The sequence below is a fragment of the Lathamus discolor genome, chromosome 5 (genome assembly GCF_037157495.1).
Source record: "Lathamus discolor isolate bLatDis1 chromosome 5, bLatDis1.hap1, whole genome shotgun sequence".
Lineage (NCBI taxonomy): Eukaryota > Metazoa > Chordata > Aves > Psittaciformes > Psittacidae > Lathamus > Lathamus discolor.
In genome coordinates, this window is record NC_088888.1 from 97300530 (window position 1) to 97317945 (window position 17416).

General features: G+C 42.6%; 1 protein-coding gene across 6 annotated transcripts in view; it reads left to right on the plus strand.

The window, feature by feature from the left end:
- The first annotated feature begins 3430 nt into the window (after positions 1 to 3430).
- LPIN1 (lipin 1) overlaps positions 3431 to 17416 on the plus strand; it is a 52261-nt gene continuing 38275 nt past the window's right edge. Inside the window, exons 1-6 of one of the 6 annotated variants that reach the window (XM_065681638.1) lie at positions 3573 to 3638; positions 5819 to 5996; positions 13136 to 13336; positions 14682 to 14777; positions 15993 to 16327; positions 16703 to 16822. In XM_065681638.1, the coding sequence (XP_065537710.1) occupies positions 13145 to 13336; positions 14682 to 14777; positions 15993 to 16327; positions 16703 to 16822 (743 nt within the window). In that variant the 5' untranslated portion in view covers positions 3573 to 3638; positions 5819 to 5996; positions 13136 to 13144. Of the gene's footprint in view, positions 3652 to 3693; positions 3864 to 5818; positions 5997 to 13135; positions 13337 to 14681; positions 14778 to 15992; positions 16328 to 16702; positions 16823 to 17416 lie in introns of those variants that run through there. The other 5 variants (XM_065681642.1, XM_065681643.1, XM_065681641.1 and 2 more) reach the window with 5 other exon arrangements.

Consider the following 17416-nt stretch of genomic DNA (forward strand, 5'->3'; position numbering starts at 1 on the left):
TAGAGGATGTCAACACCAGACTCCAGAGCCATCTTTGCTTATGAGTTCATCATAAATTAAAAGCTAAAAGCTCAACTCTTCTATTTACTGAATCATCTTTACATGCACAGTGTGCATGCATTACCAATTGCATGTATTTATACCTCAGGTACTATGCTCCTGAACATGAATTCCAGTTTTAGTAGGAAAATGACAGACACTACTGATAATGTATTATTATTTTTTTTTTTGTTTAAGTAAGTGGTTATTTTGCTCACTGGCAACATACATGCCAGGAAAATCTAGTGTCCCAAGCTAGAATGAAAAGCCTTTTTCTTTCTCTGCATGAATTTATGCAATGCTCTCTAGAAATCTGTTCTTGAGTTTTACTAAACTCTTCTGTGCTTGTAGCTTTTTTTTTTTAAACCTGATTTTATTAATTCACAGAAGACTACATAGCTCAACTTTCTTCTTACTTGTATTTTCATAGTAACTATGAGCCCAGATCATAGGCTAGAACTGCACTGTGCCAGAACTGTCAAAAAAAGTGAATATGTAAACTATAGGCTCTTTGGGACAGGAATCAAGAGTCAGGTAACAATGGATGGATATAAAAAATCCAGCAAAGTAGTGGAAATGAAAACTTTCATGAGCGGGTCCTTCGAAGGTCTGTGGACAGTTTTAATTCAAACCTTAGGAAACAAATATGTTGGCCAATGCAATGCCTCCAGAAAGAAACCTGTCAAGGTGGAAATGTTACAGAAAGAAAATGATAATAGTTCAGAATTTCATTATTCCTGAGTTTGTTTTGGAATGACACTGCCAGGGACTGTTCTTTTGCAAGGGCACAGCATGCCTCCTGACTGTACTCCCTCAGCCATTTAGTTTTTTGGGTAATTCCAGATTACTTTTTAGGAACTGTTCCTGACCATAGCGTCCACCAAACTCCACACTGGGCTGAGCCAAAACCACAGTCATGACCATGCTAAGGCATGGATGGTAGTGCTTGGTCCTTTCTATAGATTTAACTGGTGGGAATAGCTATGAGCTGGAGCGCAACACAAGCAAGGATTTCAGAATCAGTTGGCACAGGTTGTTCCAGAGAAGAATCTGCTGTACTGGGTTCAGCTGTAATAGTTATTTTTCTCCTTTCTTGTAGCTGGTGAAGTGCTGTATTCCAGCTTTAGTCTGAGAACAATGCTCATAACTCACCAATGTTTTTAGTTCTTCCTAAGTGATGCTTACCCTGATCAAGGACTTTTCAGTCTCATGCTCTGCCAGTGAGGAGGGACACAAGAAACTGGGAAGAAGCAGAGACAGGACACATGACCCAAACTAGACAAAGGGATATTCCATACCACAGCATGTCATGCCCAGTATATAAACTGGGAGGGAGTAACCCAGACAGGCAGATCACTGCTTGGGTCCAGTTGGGTACTGGTCAGCAGGTGGTGAGCAGTTGTATTGTGCATCACTTGAGTTCGTTTGTTATTTTCCCTTTTTAGCTTTATATTCTCCCTTGCTATTTCCATTGTTATTATTATTATTGGACTTAGTTACTGGACTGCTCTTATCTCAACCTGTAGCATTTACATTCTTTCAATTCTCCTCCCCATTCTGCCCAGAGCAGCCAGCTCCACAGCCAGCACAGACACAGCCTGTATTTACACCAGGGATGGGGTTATTTACCAGCACGTCTCATCGCCTACTGACTGCCCGTTGACAAGGGATTAGATACGATATGCCTGGGAAATGAAATTGCAGATACTTCTGAGCTCAGCTGCATATTGTTTTCTCCTTGGAATTAAGTAAACACCCTTGTTTGTTGCGCCAAGGCAGAAACTGATTTTACTGACTCTTCTGTTCTAAAACTGAGGTGAACTCATTAGTGTAGTGGTGTTAACGGGATGAAGGAGAACACGAAACAGGGATTTGAGTATGTGAGCACCAAGGGCCGTCACCCAGCAGTGCTGTCGTAGTTTTGTGTTGTAGAAAGTTGAGCAAACATGGAGACCGAGTTCACAGAACTACAGGAGCAAACGTGTCAGAGGAAGAATACTTTGAAGAATTACAATTGAATGATGACCTAGAGGTGATTGCACTGAGATTAGAATCATAGAATCATAGAATAGTCAGGGTTGGAAAGGACCTTAAGATCATCCAGTTCCAACCCCTCTGCCATGGGTGGGGACACCTCACACTAAACCATGTCACCCAAGGCTTTGTCCACCCTGGCCTTGAACACCAGCAGAGATAGAGCATTCACAGCTTCCCTGGGCAACCCATTCCAGTGCCTCAGGAAAAGAACTTCTTCCTTATATCCAATCTAAACTTCCCCTGTGTAAGTTTTAACATGTTACCCCTTGTCCTATCACTGCAGTCCCTAATGAAGAGTCTAACAACAGAGATTGTTTTACAATGTAACTGGAAAGTTAACTGAAAACAGAAGGCTTAAGTGCTAATTGCTCAACAAAGAACTCTTCCCAGGTTTCAGCTACCTATACCTTTTGGGAACTGCAATGTGTACATGCATGTAGTCCAGCTCTTGAAAAACTTGTTTTCAAGCCCACAATTAGCAGGCTGGTCTTCAGGTAATGAACTTCGATCGTTTTTTGTGCATGTTCTTTGTCCTCTTTTTAGAAGTGTTACTCTGTTTCCTGCTCATTTGTTTTGCATTTCACACCATCTTCTCCTGCCTTCTGTAAACAGACTTGGAAAAGCCTGGAAGAATCCTTTATCAATTAATTTTTATCACAGACATCCACTTCCTTATTGAGTTGTGTAAGGTGCTCAGTGCAAAAGCAGGTTACAATGTGATTAAATGGAAGGGGACCACTATCTGGTGGAAAACTTTTATTAATTCAAATCGATAAAACACATCACAGCAAAGGAAGCAGGTCCTTTGGTTGTGAGTGCTGTGGGTGGAGAACCCCAGCTTCTCTGGGTGCTTCCCAAGGATCCTGCCCGTGAGCCTGGGCTGCACAATTCCCTTCGCTGCTCTCTGGTTTTCCCACCTACAAACCTGAGTGAAGATGCCTTCTTTGACATGGACTGAAGCTGATAAAAATGTCTTCCGTGATCATTTCAAGCGTGAAGTAATGGTTTAAATAAACAAACAGACCACCCCGAGCTGCCAGACCCCCCCCGCCGGCCAAGGCACAGCAGCGGGCAGTGCAGCGGCCCCGCCGGTCCCTGAGGAGGCCCCGTCAGAGGCGCCGCGGCCCCGCGGGACGCCAGGGCCGCCGCCCTCGGATCACCTCAGCGCACCGCCTCCCGCGCTGACTCAGCCCTGCCGCGCCGCAAGGCCGCGCCGGCCAACCGCCGCCGCGCGGGGCCCAACCGGCTGCGGCCCCGGGGCTGCACTGGGAGGCGGCGGCGGCGCTGCCCGCCCCCCTCGGCCGCCGGTAGCCTGGGGCCGACCTGTCCGCGGGGAGCTACAGCACTCCTGCCTGCCCAGTGCGCTCCCCATCACCATCGCCTTACCCCGGCGGGAGGCGGATCAGGCAGGGACCGCCCCTGCCCCCCAGCCCCGCCGGGCGCTGCGGTCCCTCCTCCTGGGCGGCACCACCGGGCGGCCGGGTGCTTCCCCGTCGCCGCGGCGGGCGGCGAGCACAAAGGCGACGGCGAGCGGAGGCTGCGGGAAGCGGGTAGCGGTAGAGGTGGGTGCCGCCGGTGCGTGCGGGGAGAGGGCGGCCCTTCCTCCCGCGCTCTGATTGCTCCCTGAGCTGAGCGGAGAAGGCCAGGCTTGCCCCGCGGGGCGCTGAGGCGCTGGAGGCAGCGGGTCCCTCTGGCCTGGGCATCCCGCCGGCCGTGGCTGGGCTGCGGGCGCCTGTTCCCAGCACCTGCTTTATCCTTGCCGAGGAGCCTGGCTTTTGGAAGTGAGAGTGAGCTCTGGAGCTGACGGGTTCATCTGGGGTTGACAGTGCTTTGTGTAGGGTGTTGGAGGGGAAACGGAAATCTGATGCTTTCCTGGCTTATCGTCCGAGGGAGGTACCGAGCGCTGGGCAGCTGCGGGGAGTGTCGGTGCGGGGTCCCTTCGCCTGCCGAACTGTGTGAGATGGTGAAGTCCAGTGACTCTCCTAGCGCTGTTTCCCTTTTGTATGTTAGAGGTGGTATTTTGCCTCCCTTTGGCTGACAACTGCTGCTGCAAATTGCTGCATGAGTACCACTGCTTCGCTAATAGTTTCTTTGAGATGGAATAATGAAAGCTGTAGCAGACCAGAGGGATTTAATGGCATAGCAAAGCCTGGCTGGCAGTAGGGCAATCGCTCAATGCGAAACTAAGCTTTTAGATAATTTGGGTTTCTTTTATGGGATTCTCTTAAACATCTGTTAGTTTTTATTTTGATTAGACTATCTCCTCTACCTTCAAGAAGAGAAAGTAAAAGAGAATGTATCTTGTGGAGAGTGGGGAGAAGACAAAACTGTGCAATATTTGTGTTATCTCTGTCAAAAATAAAGGAATTGTGTAGTGGCCTGTACTAACAAAAGGATCTCAGCATTGATGTTGCAGATGTAGTCTTTGACCTCAACAGATCTATTGACCTCTGCTTTGCTTTATGGTCTGGAGGATGTTTTGGGGTGATTTGTTGATTTTATTTTCTGGGTGGCTTTTTCAATGTGTCTGCTGCCTTAGGGAACAAATACAGGCAAATGTTTAGCATGCACAACCTACTTAGAAGTGAGATGAATATACTTCTATTACTGTAAAACGAACCCAATTCTATGAAAAGAACTGAAGAAAAAGTGGGGAGACAGTGAAGGAGATAAGATGGGAAAGACTCAACATCATTGTGCATGGCATAAGGCCATGAAAATAGCTTCTGATTGCTTTAGATAGTTTCTGCTTTTCTGACAGCTTCAATTCACTAGCATGGAATATAGACTACCTGATAATATCTGCTTACCAGACTTGGTGGGTTCTGTTTGTAAGGGAGATAAGCAAGTTTTAGTCTTTGGCCCTTTTCCATACCTGAGGATGTGCAGGTGCACACATTTGTGTATCTGTGAACACACATAACACACAGCAAATATGAAAAACAGTTGAAATACAGTAAGAGCTTACTTTAAACTGTGAGAATGCGGAAAAATATAAAGTTACAGCTTAACAAACAAATTTGCTTTCTGATCCCAGTGAAGGCAAGTTTGCCAAGTCACATGCGGTATCAGCATAGAGTACAGCTATTGCTGTGCTTCCACTGTAATTTATGTTCTTTCTCTGACATCAGAACAGTAGCATGGGGCAGCACAGTACATGATCTACCATATATTCTCCACTTAATTCAAATGTTTTTCAATTTCAGGCATCAGTTTGTACTTTTCAATTTGTTGTAAAGTTTGATGCTGTTTATGCAGCACTGGTCCGAAGGGGTGTCAGCCGCTGTGTACATTCCCTCCAAGTGTCTCTGTAAGGAGGGGAGCGCTGTACAGCTGGGAAGCTAAGGCACAGGGAGATCAAGGGAAATGTGGAAGGACACATTTGGGAATGTGTCCTGGGGAACCCAGGACACCTTTGAGAATGCCAGAGACACGTCTTGAGCCGTGACTTCAAGATCGCCTGAAATGCCAAAAGAGGTGTCCCTGCTGCCACCCACCACAGACTCTTTCTCAGCTTCTCTCTTTAGTTGATACTAGCAATTGTGTGGGTATATGGTGAGTCAGATCATCCCATTGATCCAGCTGGAAATTATTTTTGTATGGTTTTAGTGGTATCAGTTTTCAGTTCTGACACCAGGGCAAGACTGGGGGGAGTTGGGAATATATGGTTCGGAGGTTGGTAGAGGGACCATGGTTGTACACTCTAACTGGCCATGAAATAATTCTCTTGGTCTCTTTTCAGTGTCAGTCCAATACCTTGACTGTGGGACTGAAGGCTAATCCTCCATTTGTTTGAACATGAAGATTCATTACAGGCCGGTTTTGAGTCTTCAGATTAAGTTTTTGCTTTCAGCTGCCCTCCAGAAAATATTCCATCTGTAACAGGCAGAATACAGGGACTTTGTGAAGTGTTGGACAAGGTAATGTTTCAACTATTTGAAAGACAGTGCAATACCAGAACCAAGTGAATAGTCATCTCATGGTCAAAGTCCATATCTGTGTATGAGTGAGTGAGTGAGTTCTGGGAGGGACTGGCAGCTTGGAAGATAAGTTTGACATTTGATCCATATGGCTCTCTGGCCATTTTAAGACGTCACAGTTTTTGGCACTGGTCTTGGCTAACTTGGAATAGGAGTCAAATAGTTCCTAATAGAATTAAGCTCAGAATAATCCCAACCTGAAAGTATTTCTGAAGATTTGGCTGGCAGGAAGCAAAATGCTCTTAACTCTGGTGTTGAGCCAGCCACTCACGTGCTGCGTGTTCCTTTCTGATCTGGGATGTACAAGTGAATTCTACCTATCTCCTGACTGATAATTTGATGTATTATCAAATCACCTGCAGGAATGTGTCTGTCACATGCCACTGTGACTGTGGGGAAGTCTGGCAAAAATGTGGTCACAGAATCATAGAATAGTTAGGGTTGGAAAGGACCTTAAGATCATCTAGTTCCAACTCCCCTGCCATGGGCAGGGACACCTCCCACTAAACCATGTCACCCAAGACTCTGTCCAGCCTGGCCTTGAACACCGCCAGGGATGGAGCATACTTAGGTTTAGACATAGTTTACCCTCCTATTTACAGATCAGCCGCAGTCACACTGCTCAGCAGAATGCTCTGGAGTTCTCCCTCAACAAACTGTCCAAATCAAGGTCGTGGCTGCCTATGATTCCTTTCCAGGTCACGTGCCCAGGTTTCCTTTCCCAGAAAAAAAGAATATGCAAGGAGCGTGCTTGTCTGTGTCTCACTCTGATGAGCTTGGCACGCTGCAGTTGGGATGTAGCCACAGTGATAGACCCTGCCTGAAACCAATGGGAGTGAAACATCCTCCGAAATCTAAGCCTTAGTAACTTGCCCAAGACTGTGTGGGCATCTTTTAGGTAAGTAGGGAGCTGGGCAGTAAAAAAGTGGGCCATGAATGGTATAATTGCTACCTTTTTCACTGGAATTAGGACATAGTCTGGTGTACCTGTATGAAAGATGTGGATTATCCCGATGGCAGAGCATTTGATATTACTGTGGCATCCAGTAGAGTGGGACTGTAAAGAATTAACTTTGTCAAGTCAGTCTTTGCTAAGTTAATAAATCAGTAGTGGGAACACCTAGCTATTAATTTTTCTTGTATTACTTATTTACTATTTAATTTATTTAGTTTTCATTCATTATGTCATTTAATTTTTTCCATGAGATGATCAATTCTGAAAAATGACTGCTGTCTCCAACAATCAGAGGAGTTGGAAATTTTCTGAGGCTCCTGGCAGGTGCTGCTACTTAATTTGACAGTAAAAATGCACTAGAAAATACTTTTAATTTCATTATAGATGCATAAAGTAAAGCTGTGGAGTGTCTACTGGCAAAGAAAAGAAGTCAAGCTATTTGAAAATCCTGACAGGAGCAGTACAGACTGTTCCTGTTTGCTGCAATCTTAGATCAAAAGTGTTCTGAATTTTCCCAGGAGAAAAAATACTATATGCTATGTCCAAGAGCATGGTATGAGAACAAGACTTTTACTAAATTCAGTCTAATTAACTGGTAGGCACTGAGTGTTTAACCTGTGACGTAAACTCATACTTGCTGCTGAAGTTGCTGCTGCCTGGTTAGTAAGTGAAAGACTTCTTGGAGTGGCCGGAGTAAACTGCCACATGCAAAACCACATGCAGTCTCTCTGGGGTTTGAAGAATGTTGATTTCCTGGAGTACTGGCACAGCATGGACTGACTGTAGGTTCGGAGTGTAAACTTACAAACCTCAAACTCCAAACAACCTCAGCTTTAGTTGGCATTTATAAAAGTTAGGATAAAGGGCCTACATCCATCAGAGTCCAGTTTGTGAACTCTCCCCTGTTTTAGCTACAGCGTTTTTTGTTCCCCATATTTGTAATATAAAACCATCTTTAGTTTCCTGAGGAAGTGGAGTATATAGACTCAGAATCGTAGAATAGTTAAGGTTGGAAAGGACCTTAAGATCATCTATTTCCAACCCCCTGCCGTGGGAAGGGGCACCTCAGACTAAACCATGTCACCCAAAGCTCTCTCCAGCCTGGCCTTGAACACTGCCAGGGATGGAGCATTCACAACTTCCTTGGGCAACCCATTCCAGTGCCTCACCACCCTTATAGTAAAGAACTTCTTCCTTATATCCAATCTAAACTTCCCCTGTTTAAGTTTTAACCTGTTACCCCTTGTCCTACCACTACAGTCTCTAATGAATAATCCCTCCCAAGCATCCTTATAGCCCCACTTCAGATACTGGAAGGCTGCTATGAGGTCTCCATGCAGCCTTCTCTTCTCCAGGCTGAACAGCCCTAACTTTTTCAGCCTGTCTGCATACGGGAGGTGCTCCAGTCCCCTGATCATCCTCGTGGCCCTCCTCTGGACTTGTTCCAACAGTTCCATGTCCTTTTTATGTTGAGGACACCAGAACTGCACACAATACTCCAGGTGAGGTCTTACGAGAGCAGAGTATAGGGGCAGGATCACCTCCTTCGACCTGCTGGTCACGCTCCTTTTGATGCGGCCCAGGATACGGTTGGCTTTCTGGGCTGCGAGCACACACTGAAGCCGGCTCATGTTCATTTTCTCATCAACCAGCACCCCCAAGTCCTCCTCTGCAGGGCTGCTCTGAATCTCTTCTCTGACCAATCTGTAGCTGTGCCTGGGATCGCCCTGACCCAGGTGTCGGACCTTGCACTTGGCACGGTTAAACTTCATAAGGCTGGCATCAGCTCACCTCACAAGCGTGTCAAGGTCCCTCTGGATGGCATCCCTTCCCTCCAGCTTATCAACGGAACCACACAGCGTGGTGTCATTGGCAAACTTGCTGAGGGCGCACTCAATCCCACTGTCCATGTCAGCGATGCAGATGTTAAACAAGACCGGTCCCAACACCGATCCCTGAGGGACACCACTCGTTACTGGTCTCCAGCTGGACATTGAGCCATTGACCACAACTCTTTGTGTGCCGCCATCCAGCCAGTTCTTTATCCACCAAGTGGTCCACCTATCAAACTGATGTCTGCAATTTAGAGTCAAGGATGCTGTGTGGGACAGTGTCGAATACTTTTCACAGGTAGATGACATCAACTGCTTTACCCTTGTCCATCAGGTCCGTAGCCCCATCATAGAAGGCCACCACATTGGTCAGGCAGGATTTTCCCTCAGTGAAGCCATGCTGGCTGTCACCAAGCACCTTGTTGTTTTTCATGTGCCTTAGCATGCTGTCCAGGAGAATGTGCTCCAAGATTTTGCCAGGCACAGAGGTGAGACTGACTGGTCTGTAGTTCCCTGGGTCATCCATTTTCCCCTTCCTGAAAGTGGGGGTTATATTTCCCTTTTTCCAGTTGTCGGGCACTTCACTGGACTGCCATGATTAGTCATGTGATTAGATATGTGGTTAATCTTCTAGTCCGTCTTTTAATTCCACAGTGATTTTATTGCACAGGCCAGGTTCAGCTCATCTTGAAAGGAGTGTCTGTCACCAGCTGACAGCTTGAATACGTCACTTTCTTTTTAAGGGATAAAGGATTTTCACTGTATGGGAGCAAGCTGTGCTGTGCCAGTTGGCCTCAGAGCCTGAAGATGGTGCCTAGCTTTTAATTCTTAAGTTTAAAAATAATCTCTGTGACCTAAGACAGGGCAGGCTGTGCGGCTAAGATTTCTTGTGAACAAGAGTAGTTGCAAAATTCTCTGTTTAGGAGTTTAGAAGATCTGATGGCTGGTGTAACTTGTTAAAGAGTATGAGCGCTCCTATTTGAGTTGTTTGCCCTTAACTTTCCTGAACAGTGGGGTGTATGTGTGATCTCAGCAACTGCGTCCCCACCAAGGAAGTTCTGGCTGTTTAACACCTAGAAATTTTGTTGCTTCAGCAGACCAAGCATTAACTGTGGCGAACTACACCATGTAATTCTGATTGTAGCCATCTTTCAGCTTAATCTAGCTCAACGAGAAATGTGTTGTCTTACTGTGCTTTGGGTTAGAAAAATCCCCAGTAGAAATGGAAGTATTTCTGCAAAGCAAAAGGATAGTTTTAAAAGTTTGCTTTCATCTGTCACCCTGGAGGCTTACTTCTGAACTTAGGGCTGTTCCTGTTTGGTGCCAGCTTTTTGAAGAGTTCATATGATGTCCACCAAGATAATTAGGGGGCTGAGAGCTTATGGCTTATGAGTGGAGGCTGGGAGAGCTAGTTTTGTTCAGTCTTGAGGGTATTCAGTTACCTGTTGTGGGGTATGGAGGAAACAGAGCCAGAATTTGAGAGGTACACAGTGTTAGGACAGGAGGCAACAGGCACAAGTTGCAACATGGGAATTTTAGATTAGGTGTTGGGAAGAAAATTTTCATTGTGAGGACAGGCAAACATAGGAGCAGGAGTGCAGGAGGGCTGAGAAATCTCCATCTTTGAAGACATTGAGAACTTGACAGGACCAAGGCGATGGGCAACCTGGATGAAGCTGGCTGCCCTTTGGGCCAGGTTGCCTCCAGAAGTCTGTGCCAACATGTTGTTCTGTGACACAGCATAGGGTGTGGCATGTGTTTCAGGTGCAGTTCCCTATGAAAGAGCTTACCACTAGATTTGCATTCAGGAAGGCATGTTTCTGATGTATAATAGAGGCCCAGAAGTGCTAATACTAATTGAATGCTGGAGAACTGAATATAATTGCTCTTTCTGCCATGAAGTTTTCGTGTGTTGACTTTCCAGTGGGCGGCACTTTCTAGATGCCTGAATTGAGGGCTGTGCGGAAATGCTTCTCCAAACAGTATTTAGGGATTATTCTTTCATTAGTTAGCATCTCTCCTGGTTTTGCCTGGAAAAGTTATGTTTCTGCCTAGTAGCTGTTACAGTGCTGGTTTTTGGCTTTAGTCTGAGAATAATGTTGATAACACACTGATGTTTTTAATTGTTAAGTAGTGTTTATACTAAGTAAAGGGATTTTCAGCTTCTCACATCTTGCCAGCTAGAAGGCTGGGGTAGGCACAAGAAATTAGCAGGGGATGCAGCCAGGACAGCTGACCCCAGCTGGCCCCAGCTAACCCAAGGGATGTTTCATACCATATAGTGTCATGGTCGGTATATAAACTGGGGGGAAAGCTGACCAGGAGCTGCTTCTCGGTAACAGGCTGGGCATTGGTCAGCAAGTGGTGAGCAGTTGCATTGTGCATCACTTCTGTTGTATATTCTAGTGCATATTTTGTATATTTTGTGTATAATATTTTATCATTATTATTATTTTGTTCCTTTTCTGTCCTATTAAACTGTCTTTATCCTTATGCAAGAGTTTTCTCACTTTTACCCTTCCAGTTCTCTCCCCCATCACACTGGGGGCAGGGGAGCAAGCGAGCAGCTGTGTGGGGCCTAGTCATCAGCTGGTGTTAAACCACAACAACATCTTGTACGCTAAATACTTCAAAAAAGGTTTCTTTGGTTTCCAAACTTAGTGCCTAGTTTTAGTCTTAGTCTTTTTGTGATTCATCTTCCCAGTTGTCAGATAGGGAAACCATCATTGCTTTTCAGGGGCAATGTAGTGATGATATCATAAACCTCAAAAGCAAATAAATAAATCTTTCTCGGAGCATTGTTTGTGTTCCGGTACCTGTGTATTGCAATAGAAATAGAGAAGAAAGTGAAGTTTCAGTACATCCTTTTGGAAAAAGAAAAACCACAGATGATCATTAATTAATTAGAATAGCTATGCCTGAAGAGACCAGCCTTAATTATAGCATTTCCTAACTTTAGAATTTTTTACTGTAATGCTTTCACTGTTGTGTTTTTTTTAATAGTTTTTTTGTTTGTTTTTGAGTGTAAATCACAGTGAAAAAAATGAGCTATTTTTGCAGCATTTCAGATTTAAAGCATTTTTGTTTTTTATGAGAGAACTCAGCTGAAAGAGAGTCTCTATTGTAGCAGATGATGCCACACAACTCAGTGCAGTGACTGTCTCTCAGACTCTGAGCTCAGTTCTGTTCTCATCACCATCAATGGGAGTTTCAGTGTTGCCTTCCCTGCAAGTGGTTCTTTTATTGATGTCCAGGTCATGTAGTACAGCCTAGCAAAGGATTTGTATGTGAGGTATGTGCTCTATACTGAGTGCAAAATGCTGAAATCAGTATCTTAGAATCTTCAAGAGGTATTGGAAAAATAATGAAAGCAGTAAACACTTGAATTCCTTAAAATATATACTACTTGGGAATGTATCTGCTTAAATTCATCTGTATTTTGAAAGCCCTTAAAAGACTTTTTAACTTTCAAGTGTGTCTAAGTATGCATGCTGTCTCACCTAGGGGTCTCAGTGTATTAACGAATCATAAACAGGATGTGCATTAACGGAGTAGAATCAGGAAACTAAATGCTAATTAAATCAATGAGCAGAGAAGATAAAGCCAATCACTTCAAACATATGCCTTATTTTCAATAAACCTGCTGTTACTAAAAGGTTGGTTTAAAAACCAAGAACAGTAAAGTTTCATTAGGAAGCACTCTAAAGTTCAGCTGCTCTGGGTTGAAGGTTGCTTGTCAAACCTTAATGTGTATCTATTGTGTGTATGCATTATAATAGTTTTTAATAGGAGAAATCACTGTAAAGTGGGAGAATAGTCTTTGACTTGAGTGTAGTGGAAAATTACATCTGATAATATCCATTCACTTGCCCTGCTCTTAAAAGCCTGTAGAAATGCAGAAGAAAAGTATATTTGTTGTTGATGGCAAAATAAATGGTAGGAGGAGATGTTATTTTGGAAGCAGTGCTTTTCTCTTCAGAGACAGTTGGAGGCAATTATGGGCTGCAGAGTCTAAAAGTCTGACAGTGGTTTTGAATGCAACTGACTTTTATGAACTTTTTGAAAGCTGTTACAATTCTCTTACTTTCAAGGTCTCTTTTGCTTTTGTCTTTGAATAGCTGTCTACAAACGCATCAGCTGTAAATAAATTAGGTGGGAAATCCTGATTCTATGTGAACTTGTTAATTTGTGAAACAGAAGAATATTCCACTGCTGGAATCTCCATCTATCAAATGTCTCTAAAATATAGAGTAGGGGTTAAAATCTTACTTATTCTATCTTTTGCCTTGCAGGTCCAAACCATGAATTACGTTGGACAGTTAGCAGGGCAAGTGTTTGTAACTGTGAAGGAGCTTTATAAAGGACTAAACCCAGCCACATTGTCGGGATGTATAGATGTAATTGTTGTATGTCAGCCAGATGGAAATCTTCAGTGTTCTCCTTTCCATGTTCGCTTTGGCAAAATGGGAGTTCTACGTTCTAGGGAGAAAGTGGTAAGAAAATGGAGAATTTTGATATGTTCTGTCTGTGGGTTGTCTCTAATGGCATGAAAGTTACTGAATGTTCTGTGGTGTGCTAGTCAAGGTTTTCTTTAGGCACCCTTTATAAAGTGGCCAGATTGAGGCACAGTTCAATTAAAATGGTTGTTACTGATTTTTCTATTTCATAGCATAATTTGTAAGGCTTTGACTATTGTAAAAACAAAACAAGAATGACATTTGTAAGTTTTATTTTCAAAAAGCAAAATTTTGAATGTGCTGATTTGGCCCTATACTAGATCTCATTAGTGACTGTGCATTAAGACCCCTTTTTTTAATGTGTTCAATAATAGTTACAAAAAGGGGGTAATAATGAAGTAGTATTTTTGGATAACAGAATGTTGAGGTTAATTGAAACTAGATAAAGCAGCATGGACCTTGAGATAAATGTAACCACTCTGAATAACCTGGCAATATGATGTCAGATGTGAAGTTGCCAGTGAGTGATGCATGACAGATTATTTTGGGAAATAATTTGTAACTGCATATAGTCTAGAATATAGTTACAGTTGTTCAACGGAAAGATCCTTATGTTATCTTGGACATTGTTCGAATCTTACATAAATCAGAAAGGAAGTCCAATATTTAGGATGGGTAAATGTTGAAAATGTTACTGTGTCAGTAATGTGCTGTGTCCTGAAATATAACATTAATATAGACTTTTCCAAGCCTCAAAAAAACCCCCAAAAACCAGAACAACAAACTTCAGTGAAAATGGAGTTGATGGCAAGAACAGTTATGGGCAAAGAGGGAGATCCCCCTGAGAAGAAGTGGAAATAGTTGGGGCTGTATAGTGGTGAGATAAATGCATGGAAGAAACAGATGCATGAATTGTGTCGAGAATGTAGGACAATTTTTCTTACTTGTGCTTTTCATGGTGTGAAGAGGAGCCTGTTCAATGAATTCAAGAGACAGCATATTAAGAAGTACTTCCACATGCAAATTCTTACACTATTCAAAATTAAGCTTTGAATTAAAAAAGCAAAAAGACTTGTGTGGCGAATGAAGCATTCAGACTTACATTTTAAAAGATTGAGGATTTATATAATGACTATAAACCTTCCTGAGTAGAGGAACAAGACAGCAATGAGCTGAATGAGTAAGGAAAACATTTTGACAGTTGATGACCTTGTGAAGTGGTGAGAAAAGAAAGAGAGAAGTTCACTATTTTGCTTGTTATAAGGCTTCCTACACTTCCCTGAGAAGCATTTGCCCAGTGACAGTGGTAGGATAGCTGAACAGGATCTGTGTATCTAAAAGAACTTTCTTTTCCTATGAGAACATATTTATTTTCTTCCAGGTTGACATAGAAATTAACGGAGAAGCTGTAGACCTGCACATGAAACTAGGAGACAATGGAGAGGCTTTTTTTGTGCAGGAGATGGATAACAACCAGGTAAGAGTCAAAACTAATTTAAAGTTGTCAAAAATTCAATGCCTGCTCTTCAGTCACTTTTGAATTTAGGAATTTTTGTTGAAAAATACACTTCTACCCATAGTGTAGTTTCAAAGTTTCTGGACAGCTTTCTGTTGTGGAAATTCAATACTGTGCAGTTTTTTGGGTAGCTGAGATTTGAAAAATCTAAAGAAGGCAATCACATAACTGAAAAATAAATAACAGTTTATGTGCATGCCAGTGTGTGAGCAGAAGTAACATGTACGTTGTTCACATGCTTCAAAGGTGTGTACGACAGAGATTTATTTGTCAATGACCTGTTTTTTGCAGAAATCTCTACTTTGAACATAAACACTAAGCAGAATGTCAGTAGAAGTGCACACACTGTATAAACATCTGTGCACACAGTGATTTTGGTACTCACCAAAGACGTGTTCATGGAGAATTATATCTAAGTGAGAATGCCTTCTGTTGAGTTGTGTGATTAAATATCAGTCCATATAAGTTGTGGACCATTCAAAATTAGTGTGATCATATGTAATGTGTCATAAGAAAAGCTTCCTGCAGCTATTTCTCATCAGAGATCCCCAACAAATTTTGTCACTGTCCATAGTGGAATGAGTTTTCAAATTCCACATTGAATGTGACAGTAGTTTTAAGTTTTAAGTGAGAGCTGTGTGCATGTGCAGTATTAATTTCTATATCTTTATGTTTAAATCTCTGTGTGTTAAACGGTTATTTGGTGACTGAAAATTGCTAGAAATTTTGCTTGAGTATCTAGAGATGTATATATATGATTAAGAGCGTGACCCAGTTATAAAATTCTGACCTATCAACTGCTGACTGTTATCTGAGTTATCTGAGTTGTGAAGAATTAGCTTTTACAAAATGTTCAGGTTATAAATTAGGATTTTTGTTTCTGCCCTGTATGTAGCATCAGGTGGATAGAGATTCATGCCATAACGTGGCCAATATGAGATACTCAGAGGATCCTCTTTATTACAAGTATTGTTCCTGGCTTGTCTAGGGAGATGCATCTGTGGAACAATTTCCATATGCTATAGAATCATACTGAGCATCCAGGTGTCTAATCTTTGTTACTTTTCTGTGGAATAAATCACTTAGATTTTGGCAATTGTGAATAGATTTTAGAACCAGATTTAAGACTGGTGGAGGAACTAATACGTTGCATGGTTTGGATTTTTTGTTCCTCAGGAGATAATTCCTCATCATCTCTCCACATCTCCCATTATGTCTGAGGGAGCTGCTTTAATGGAAGCTCAGCTGAAGAGGAACTCCATAGACAGGATAAGAAACCTGGACACCAGTGCATCCTCACAAGTACCACCCCAAGCCCATGGATCCCAGCTTTCTACTGAAACATCTCCAGTCTGTAGCTCTGTGAAAAAACGGAGGAAGAAGAGGAGAAAGTCTGCCCATAAAATAGACAGCTTAAAAAGAGAAGACAATGGAGACACATCGGAAGATGAAGACATGTTTCCCATAGAGATTAGCTCAGAGGAGGAAAAAGAACCGTTGGACAATTCACGGTATAACAGCGGAACTGAGATATATAATGGAAACCTGATGCTGGGTTAATGTTCCATTCCATGCCTTCCAACAGTAATTTCTATTTAAGTCGGTACGCATGGCTGATGAACATGTGTCTATAAGAAAAAGCTTTAGGCTAGAAAGCCATTGGGAATGATAGTAACAAAAATAACAAAAATTACATAGAAAACATAAGAACAACCCTCCATCATGCTGTGAACTAAAAGGTGTCAATCAGATAATATTTCTCTATATCCTTTTAGTTCAGGTTATAGTGATTCTGCTCTACAGTAGGGGTTTTTTGTTCTCTGAAGTATATGACAGTTCAGTTATCAAGTACGGTTTTTAAATGTCATGTCTTTCCCTATACCTAGAATCCCTGTTCCAGATGTGTGTGTTGATGGTGTATCTGACATGAAGGCTCCTGCAGCTTCTATGTTTTCTCAGTCTTCATCTTACCCTCATTCAGATGGAGAATGGTCACCTCTTCAAAGGTACTTTTTCTGTTAGTACAGTTCTAAATAATCTTCCTCTTTCCATTAATGTCTTATAGGCTAGTGCTATATGAAGTCTTACTAAAAATGTTGGTATCAAACATGGTCAGTGTCAACTACTAGATGAATGCTTTCTATATTTGAAATCAGGTAGTGTTAAAAAACTTCGGGTTAGCTTTGCCCTTGGTTCAACAAATGCATACGTACAAATGCAGGCCCATAAATTCTGAAGAATGTTTCTACCTGTTAATGCTGCTGTTTGTGTAGAAATACTATAGAGAGGATGAATATTTTGTGAAATCTGAATTTTTGCCTAATGCACACGCCTCGTAAGGACTTCAGTGAATGTCTGTATATAAATCTATAGTACTTTGGGTGTAATCCTTTTAAGAACTTTCAAGATTGGAGTTGATGTATAAAAATAAGATTTACTTAAATGAATATGAGCTTTTTGTGTCCCTTTCAAAGCTAATTTATTGAATTGCACAGTTAAATAGACATGTAATCATAGAATCGTAGAATCACAGAATAGTTAGGGTTGGAAAGGACCTTAAGATCATCCAGTTCCAACCCCCCTGCCATGGGCAGGGACAC